The 9,602-nt window shown below is 51.1% G+C and overlaps 2 protein-coding genes across 2 annotated transcripts in view; one reads left to right on the top strand and one right to left on the bottom strand.

Annotated features, from left to right (window-relative positions):
* Positions 1-551: 551 nt before the first annotated feature.
* Positions 552-6,932, bottom strand: EMWEY_00019020 (ABC transporter, putative; the record flags this gene model as incomplete). Its single annotated transcript, XM_013477690.1, has 8 exons — positions 552-596; positions 1,002-1,125; positions 1,458-1,707; positions 1,966-2,259; positions 2,442-3,762; positions 3,860-4,025; positions 4,385-5,007; positions 5,169-6,932. The coding sequence occupies 8 exons, from the start codon at positions 6,930-6,932 to the stop codon at positions 552-554; spliced, it is 4,587 nt and encodes a 1,528-aa protein (XP_013333144.1).
* A 1,360-nt stretch (positions 6,933-8,292) lies between these two features.
* EMWEY_00019010 (aldo/keto reductase family oxidoreductase, putative) overlaps positions 8,293-9,602 on the top strand; it is a gene marked incomplete at both ends in the record, with an annotated part of 2,506 nt that continues 1,196 nt past the window's right edge. Inside the window, one exon of the mRNA XM_013477689.1 lies at positions 8,293-9,420. Coding sequence (XP_013333143.1) covers positions 8,293-9,420 — 1,128 coding nt within the window. The remainder of the gene's footprint in view (positions 9,421-9,602) is intronic.

Raw genomic sequence — 9,602 nt, 5'->3', positions numbered from 1 at the left:
TATATATATATATATAATAAATAATATAAGTATTATATTATTTACTAATAATAAGGACGTGGGTATGAAAGGCATGAGGGAGGGCCTCATCAATACAAAAGACGTCGTCAGCCAATCTGTTCAGAACGCGGCCCATTGGCTCCCTATCAAACCATTTAGGAGGGGCCCTAAGAAGAAAAAAGGCAAAAAAAAAATAAATATAAATAAATCTAAATAATTCTAACTATAAATATAATTACTAGCAATTATATTTAATTAAATATATAATTATATCTTCTACTTCTCTTATCTCCCTGCTAAATTCACAAATGTAACGTTGCTTTCTTATCCTCAGTTCTGCTGTTGTTGTTGCTGCTGCTGTGTCTGCTGCTGCTGTTCATACCTCAAGACTGCGGCGAGTAGGTTAGCTTGTAGTAGAGCAGCAGCATTAGCTCCGCATTTAACGAATGCTGCTGTGGTGACAGCAGAGAAGAAGATAGAAAGAAGCGCCAATGCCCAATAACATATTAGATAAAACATTTCTTCTGCATGCATTCCTTTATACCCTAATCTTAATACCCAATGATGTAAACCTGCAAAAGGCGGAGGACCGCCAGCTGTCCATAAACGTAACCAATAGTCACATAATGTTATGCAGCATGTACTTGCCTGCACACAAAAATACATATATACTTATATGTTTTATGTATATTTTGTATATACTTTATATACTATATGCTGACGTGCACCCCAATGTGCTGCAGCAGCAGCAAATCCAGCAGCAGCAGAGGCAAGAGGTGGTAATTGCGGTGGCCGGTTTGTGTGATTGGAAGGGTCTACACGAGATTGCTGCTGCTAGTGCTGCTGTGTCCCTAGCTGCTTACAGCGCATGCAAGAAGCAGCAACATCACACAGTGCGTGCCTGCGCTGCGTATATACAGCCGCCAAACCCTCCAAGCCACTTTCCCCCTGCGTGTTGCTTCGGGGCTGGCAGCAGGAGCCGCTCCATTCCAAGGGCGTACAGACTCATACGCCTTCTCTTCAGCAGTAGCAGGAGCAGCATCAGCAACATCAGTAGCAGCAGCAGCTGCAGCAGCAGGTTCAGGCGCCTCCATGATTTCCCCTTGGCCTGCCGAGCTAGCCTCGCTGCAAAACCAAAAAAAAGACAAATACAATCAAACCCTTTCTCCCCCTCTTGTATGCAGATCCATGCACATATGCATGAACATGGATGAATATGCATGCAAAAGCATGCATGCATGTGGGGATGGCAGGAGAGGGAATATGAACTGCTGCTGGTTTTGCACGAAAAACACCTCAAACACAAACTCCACAGCTGCTTCCATTACTGCCAATGGAGAGAGGTGCCACGAGTCCCTAGCAGCAACAGCATCTTCAGCAACAGCTTGGATGTTGCTGTAGCTGGCGCGTGCAATAAGTGCCACAGAAGCAACTGCTGTGTGTGTATTTCTGCTTACCCCTGTATGCAAGTGGAAGCTTGCTGGTCTTGGTTGCTGCTGCTGTAGCAGCGGCTTGTTTTGCTGCTGCTGCTCAGGGCGCTGCTGCCCTCCCGCCCTCTTTGCCTGCTGCGCAGGTCTTGAAGGGACAAACATTGAGTTGCTGCTCCTCCTGACAGCAGCACAAATGTCGATGCAGCAGCAGCAGCATCCAACATCTCCAAAAATGATTGCTGCACCACCAGCAGCACTGTACGCCCACTCAATACTCCTACAAACATACACACAGACACACACCCTGCCGCTGCTACCGCTGTTGCTGTTGCCGTTGCTGTTGCTGTTGCTGGTGGTGGTGATACTGTTGCTGCTGGCGCTGCTAGTCGCGATTCTGTTGCAGCTGCTGGTACCTCTGTTGCCTTCATGCCAGGCATCTGCTCATGCACCCTTCCGTCCTCCTCTTGCTACTGCTACTGCTGCTACTGCTACTGCTGCTACTGCTGCTACTGCTGCTGCTGCTGCTAAGTGTTACCTCCCGGTGCGAAGACGCGTTTCCATATGACCATGGCAGTGACAGCATCTAAGGGACTAAAAGGATCATCTATTAGATAGAGAGCCCGACCCCCTGCTGCTGCTAGCCGCCCCAGCTTATATGCGTCAAATGGCGCAGCAGCAGCAGCATCGCCGGTGTTTGCATGCCCCTTAGCCACCTCATGCTGCTCCTGCTGTTGTTGTTGTTGTTGCTTCTCCTGAGCAGCAGCACAGGCTGAAACTGCTGCAGCACTGTAGATAGCCCGAGCCAAACAAATCCGTGCACGCTGCCCCCCTGCATGCACGCATGCACAAATCAAGTCCCAAAATGTCTGCCCTAGTCCCTTTGCGACTTGCTCTCTCCTCAGCGCCTTTCAGAACATATATACCCATAGCCTCGTTTCTACGGTTTAGGGTTTATTAGGGTTTAGGGTTTATTAGGGTTTATTATTGTTTATGAGGGTCTATGTTGCTGACCGCTAAGTCTGTGTCCTCCTGCATCAATGGGGCTGTCATGTCCTCCTACTGCCGTTATATCTTTATCAAGAGCGCATGCATGCACAACTTGTTTATAAGCAGCAGGCAGCAGCGGCCTCCCCATTAATATGTTGCTGCTGACGGATCCATCAAATATTAATGGCTGCTGTGGACAAAATCCCACAAACTCCCATGGATCGTCAACACTTATCTCACTAGCACAATTGCTGCCATCTGATACCCCTGCTGCTGCTGCTGCAGGTACTGCTGCTGCTGCATTCGCTGCTGCAGGTGCTGCTGCAGGCGTTAAATTCGACAAACGCTGATCGTTCTTGTCGCCTTTGCTACTGCTGCTGCTGTTGGAGTGTCTAGGGAGGTTAAGGAAGGCCTCTCCTCTAAGGAGACTCATTTCCCCTAAGACAGCAGCAAGAAGACTACTCTTGCCGCTGCCTGATCTGCCGACGATAATGTGTAACCCCGGGTGTATATCCATCTCTACATCATGCAGCACCGCGCTGTTGCTGCGCAAACAGCAGGGGACCTTTTCTTCCCCTGCTGCTGCAGTTGCTGCTGCTGCAGATACAGGTGCAGGCGTTCGGCCTTGGGTTCCACGGGGGACACACGCCGCATCAGGCGCCAGTCTGTCGCCACTGCTGCTGTTGCTGCTGCTGGTGCTGTATTGGTTAGCGCTGGTCTTCTTGGGGCTGTCTACAGCAGATGCAGTAGGGGAGAAGCAGCAATCGGCAAGAGAGGGAGAATCATTAGGACGGAGAGGCCGCCAGCCAAAAGATGCATGCCTAAAAGATATCACTGGAGAAGCAGCAGGATCCGCTGTTGCTGCTGCTGCTGGATCTGTTGTGGCTTCGTATGAGGTTTCTGCTGCTTCGTTCGCCGTTGCAGTTGGATTGAAGTTATCTGCTTTCTGCTGCTGCGGAAGTGCCAAGGGTTGCTGTTGCTGTTGCATCCGTTGTTGCTGCTGCATGCGTTGCTGCTGCAGCATGTATGCATGCAGAGCAGCAGGCGTTGGTTTAAGGCATTTACCAAGACGTTTTAATGCAACAGCAGCAGCAGTTATATCTGCCATTAACGTTGGTAATCCATTAAGGGCCTGTAGTGCCTTATCTATTAAGGCTAAGGTAGCAAATAGGCGACTAGCTCGTAACGCGTTGCTGCTGCTGCTGCTGCTGTAGCTGTTGCTGCTGCAGCCTGCATCACCACCCGTCCCACTGGCACCACTCGTACCAGTATCACTACCACAATCCGTAACCATGCCGCTGCTGCTGCTGCTGCTGCGAGCTAAGAGACAACTTAGTGCAGCAACCTTAACAACAAGAGGAGCAGTAACAAATAAACAATTACCTACTGCATGCAATAAATATCTTTGGCGCAACAAAGATAATTCCTCTAAACGCATGCACCAGACCCTTAAAAAGCCCCATTTCTCTCCCCCCATTATCTTTGTTTGCCTTATATGCAGCAGCAACTCTCTGCATGCACGAACTCGGGTGTCTCTGCAGCTCATTAATCGATGAGTTAAATGACGTAAACAACGACCTAAACGTAATTGTATTAATAAACATATCCCTGTAACACAGACAAACACACAGACACAAATACAATATAACTCTGCTGCTGCTGCTGCTGCTGCTGGTGTTGCTGGTGTTGCTCGTGGTGGTGATACTGCTGCTTGTGTTCGTGATGGTGGTGCTGCATGCTACTGCTGTTGCTGCTGTTGCTGGCTGCATGCATATATAGTGTATAAGTATGTTAATAAATGTCTTTGTATACCTGTAAGAAGAAAAGCATAAAAAAAGGCAGAAGGAATTTGTTTATAAATAAGAAGAAGATTAATAAATAATGTTAATGGTGCTGCCCATAACTCTTGTAGTACACAGACGCCTGCCTGTGTCCTCTCGCAGTCTATACTAACTAAATTTGCTAACTCTAGTGCAGCAGAACCACTCTTGCTGCTGCTGCTGCTGCTGCTGTTGCTGTTGTTGTTGTTGTTGTTGGTGGTGGTGGTAGTGTTGGTGGTGGTGGGGTTGCTGTTGCTGTTGTTGCGGCTGCTGCTGCTGCGCTTGCTGCTGCTGTCTCTGCCCGCAGCAGAAAAAGAACTGGACAACGGTGAATGAGGCTTAGGGGAAGTTAAACACTCATACTGCTGCTGCTGCTGCTTCTGCTGCTGCTGCTGTTGCTGTGTGCTTGCTGCTGGGTCTTCAGATATGTCCGGTGTCACTGCACCAGAGACACTTGAGAACCCGCTGCTGCTGCTGCTGCTGTTGTTGCTGCATCCTTTGTTGCTGCTGTTGCTGCTGTCCCGGCAGCTTTCCGCCTCCAGATACCCCGTTCCGACGCTGTCTTCTGGTGATGATACCATACCAGCTGCAGCAGCTGCTGCTGCAGCAGCAGCAGCAGCATCAGGAGGAAGCACGCTGCTAATTTGCTGCACCTCTAATGAGGGAGCAGCATCTGTCTCCTCTTGACTAGACACTTGTCTTGCAGAAGAAAAACCCTCAGAGAATAAACGACTGTCTCCTTCGCTTACTCCATCTTCGTCACTCAATGCCTGCAGCAGCAGCAGCAGCAGTAACAGCAGCAGCAGCAGCACAGATTTGAATTCATGAGAAACAGCAGAAACACATAGCAGCAACAGAGACGAACACAGTCTGCAGCTGCAGCAGCAGCAGCAGCTCCAACAGCAGAAAGATGTCTAGTTTGTTTTCTTACCGACAGATAGGACTCCGCGCTGCTGCTGCTGCTGGCTCCTCCATGGTCGGCAGCAGCAGCAACAGCTTCCGCTGCTGCAGCAGCAGCAGTTTCTGCATGCGCTGCTGCTGTTAATACAGCAGCAGCAGCACCATTAAAGAGAGTCTTAGAGACAGCGCGATGCAAACTGCCACCAAAGGAGACAGCTCGTGTCAATGCACCCCCTGTGCTGCTGCTGCTGCTGCTGCTGCTGCTACTGCTGCTCTTGCTGCTGCTGTTGGTGTCGCTGCTGCTGTTGCTGCTGCTGCTGCAACTGCTCTCGATGCTGCGACTGCGCACCAGACGAGTTGGCGGCTTATCCGAAGCTATCAGACCGTAGCCTTTGCTGCTCCAACGAGTGCTGCTGCTGCTACTGCTGCTGCTGTTGCAGCTGCTGCTATTGCTGCTGCTGCTGCTGCCTTTGCGGGTCCCCTTATACCCATGGGAGCCGTCAACGCCCATTCCCTGATAATCCGCTGCATCACCCCAACCAATTGCTGGTGCTGTTGTTGTTGCTGCTGCTGTTGCTGCTGTTGCTGCTGCTCTGGCAGCAGCAGAAGCCGCTGGAGCAGTACTTGCTGCAGCTGTGGCTTCTTCGGCGTTAGCAGCAGCAGCAGCAGTTGCTGCTGCTGCTGCTGCTGCATTGTTATCTAAGGCGAGCGCGTTTCCCTCAACAGCAGCACCCTCTCTGCTACTGCTGCTGCTGCTACTACTACTACTACTGCTGCTGCTGCTGCAGGGTAGAGGAGCATGTGTCTGTCTTAATGCTGCCTCGAAGACAGCAGCAAGAAGAGCATTTTTTGCCTTAAGTGCAACACGACGCATGCAGAAGCCGCAGCGAACATTTAGATAGACCTGCAGGTAAGCAGCAGCAGCAAGCAGCAGCGACAGCAGCAGCAACCTGTTGTGGGGCTGCATGCACCATGTTGGGAGGCTCCAACCTGAATTTTCCTTCTCTGCTGCTGCAGCTGCAGCAGCTGCTGCTACTTTTCCTGTTCCTGTTGCTCCTTGTACCGCTGCTCCTCCTTGTGCTGCTGCTGCTGCTGCTGCTGCTGCAGTGTAGGGCTGTGGCGACTCAATGCATGCAACAATAGCCTCCAGCAGCAAAGGAGAGAAAGAAGACAGCAGCAGCTCCAGCAGCCGCAACAAAGACAGAGGAATAACACAAGGAGTTAATAGACGAAAAAGAACCTTATATACAGATAAATTCTGCTGCTTTACTTCGCTGCTGCTGCTGCTGTTGCTGCTGTTGCTGCTGTTGGTCGTGTTGCTGCCGTTGTTGCTGTTGACTGCTGCTGCCGTTGCTGCTGCTTCGGATAACAGGCTGTTGCTAATAGAGGTAGCAACAGCTTGTATGCTGCTAGTTGTCTCTAGGGGGGGAAGAGCAGCAGCAGCAGCAGCAGCTCTTAATTCCTCAAGGGTTTGCGGTGTATGCGCAGCTTCTGCTATGCATGCAGCAGCACCAAAAGATGAAGACCAACGCCAAGGCCAATACCAACGCCTACCACCACCTGCTGCTCGTGCTGCTGCTGCTGGTGCTGCTGCTAATGTTGCTGCTGCTGTTGCTGCTGCTGTTGAACATGATGCTGTAGCTGCAACAGGCGAGGGGGCTACAGCCACGCGAAAATCATCGGCTGCAGCAGCTGGAGCAGCAGCAGGTGCTGCTGGTGTTGCTGCTGTTGCTGCTGCATCGTCTTCTGCTGCTGCTCCATTTTGCTGCAGCAGCGGCTCCGTCTCGGACGACATCTTTTCAATGCCTCGGCTTCTGTCGCATCTACTGCTGCTGCTGCTGCTGCTGCTGTGCTGCTGCTGCTGCTGTGGGCAGCACCAGACGTTGTGGATGCAGCAGCAGCGGGAGCAGCAGCAGCTGCTGCAGCTGCAATATGAGGCCTAGGGGCCCCCGTAGTAGGGGAGGCAATTGCTAAGGCGGTTCCACATGGGTCCTTCTGCCTCCCTTGTAGAATTGGGGTTTAGGGTTTAGGATTTAGGATTTAGGGTTTAGGGTTTAGGGTTTAGGGTTTGTGGGGAGCGATCGTCGGCGCCGCAGAGCCGAGACGAGAGCACAATACAAGAGAGGAGGGGGAGAGGGTTTTGTGTCTTTTTGTGGTTTTTTTTTCTTTAAGAAAAAATAAAAAAGAATTAGTCATTAAATATATAAATAATGCATTTATTGCTACTTATTACCATCAGCAGCAGCAGCAGCAGCAACAGCAACTACAGCAACACCTACTACACCAACAATACTAGCAGCAGCCACATGTGGGGCCCCTGCATGCCGCTGCCGACAACATGAGGACTGCAGCAGCAAGAGCAGCAGCAGCAGCAGCAGCAGCAAATCCAGCAGCAGCACTTACAGTAAATTAGAGAGAATTTCTTTCTTTTTGCTGCTGTCCTCCAATCATTAACGTTTCCTTTGCAGTGTATATACACATCAGGCAGCAGCAGAGACTCAATGCTGCTGCTGCGTTAGAGGTCTGCTGCTGCTTGTTTCGGGGCTTTCTTGCATGCAAAAAGCATCTATAAATTGATTATAGAGCTTGCTGCTGTTGCTAAAGGCAGCAAACTGCTGATCTGCTGCAGCAGCGGCAGCAGCAGCAGCTGCTGCTGCTGACTGCCGAAACTCGACGATCGAAGCCCCAAGAAAAATAGCAGCAGCAACGCAAACGCAGCACAGCAGCAGCTCCTGGACCAGCAAACAGCAAGACAAGCAGCAGCAGCAGCAGCAGCAGATACTGTATCACCTCCCCCGAACCATCCCGGGTATCGACGAGAGCACACAAGCAGCAGCAGCTGCTGCTAGACCAACACGAACCGCACCCATAGCAACGGCAGCAGCAACAGCAGCAGCAACAGCCGCAGCAGCAGGAGGAGGAGCAGCAGCAAAGGTTGTAGAAGGACACAAATGACAAGAAGGGACATTATTTTTTCTTCTTTTTTCTCTTCCCTCTTCTTGAGGATTAATAATAAAAGAAGATAAGAACCCCACACTTGCTGCTGCTGATCTGCAGCGACTACAGCAGCAGCAGCAGCGGCTGCTGCTGCTGCTGCTGGTCTTGTTCGGGGGCCGCTGGGGCGGCAGTTGGCTGCAGCAGCAGCAGCAGCAGCGATGCCGGTTCCCCGCATGCTGCATGTTAGGGCAGGATCCAGTCGGCTGCCTCTGTTGTTGCCATTGCTGCTGCTGCTACTGCTGTTGCTGCTGCTGCTGCTGCAGCAGCAGCAGGGCGTTGCATTTACGTTAAGACATGCAGAGCCATCGAGGGTTTCTTCTTTTGGATTTTATCCATCAACCAAGCAGCAGCAGCAGCAGCAGCAACGCAGCAGCAGCAGCAGCAGCAGCAGCAAAGCTGCCGCCTCTTTAAGACTCGTCCCTCATTTCTTTGTTGTTTCTCCTGCTGCAGTGCAGCATCTCAATCCAACACCACGAAGCCAGCTGCAGCAGCAGCAGCAGCCGCCCCTGTCCACCCTGCAGCAGCAGCAGCAGCAGCAGCAGCAGCAGCAGCAGCGTCGTGTGTCTACCCGAGCAGCAGCAGCAGCATATGACGATGACATAGATGCAGCTAGTGATATACTGAATGTGTCTCATGATGATGATGGTGCAGCAGCAGCAGCAGCAGCAGCAGAAGATGGAGACGACAGCAGCAGCAGCAGCAGAGATGACCACGCCTTGTTTGATGTTGATGGTGGGTATGAAGATGATGGTGCTGCAGGTAGTTCTTTCTTACCTGGATCAGCAGCAGCAGCAGCAGCAGCAGATGAAGGGGACGAAGCAGCAGCAGGAGAAGGAGACGAAGCAGCAGCAGCAGCAGCAGCAGAAAGTGATTTTTCCTCTTATTTAGAGGAGGAAATCGATCCAACAGAAGCAGCAGCAACAGGAAGAGGAGGAGGAGGAGCAGCAGCAGCAGCAGCAGGAGAAGGAGAGGAGATGGATGATGATACAGATCCAGCAGCAGCAGTAGCAGCAGCAGCAGCAGGAGCACAGGAGCAGCAACTAACACAGACACAAATAGAGCAGCGAGCAGTTCTTCGTCGTATACAGAAGGAGAGAGAGTCTCCTGATGTAGCAATATGGCAGCAACGTGCAGCAGCAGCAGCAGCAGCAGCAGCAGCAGCAGAAAAAAATACTATAGAGGAGAGACACAGGAGGGAGGGCCTCCCTCCTCCGCATGCAAGGACTGTTGATCAACTTCCTGTTAAATCTATCAATATAGATAATGATACTATCTTATACAGACAGGTAAATTATATTAACAGCTAGCTAGCTAGCTAGCTGGGTGGCTAGCTAGCTGGATAGGTAGCTAGCTAGCTAGCTGGGTGGCTAGCTAGCTAGCTAGCTAGCTAGGTGGCTAGCTAGCTATGTAGGTATGTAGGTACGTAGGCAGCTATCTAGTTAGCCAGGTACCTTGTTAGCTAGCTACT

Source organism: Eimeria maxima, genomic scaffold (assembly GCF_000499605.1).
Source record: "Eimeria maxima Weybridge genomic scaffold, Emw_scaff165, whole genome shotgun sequence".
In the NCBI taxonomy this organism is placed as follows: Eukaryota; Apicomplexa; class Conoidasida; order Eucoccidiorida; family Eimeriidae; genus Eimeria; species Eimeria maxima.
The sequence above is the reverse complement of the archived record's forward strand: the minus strand, read 5'-3'. Positions and strand labels throughout refer to the sequence as shown.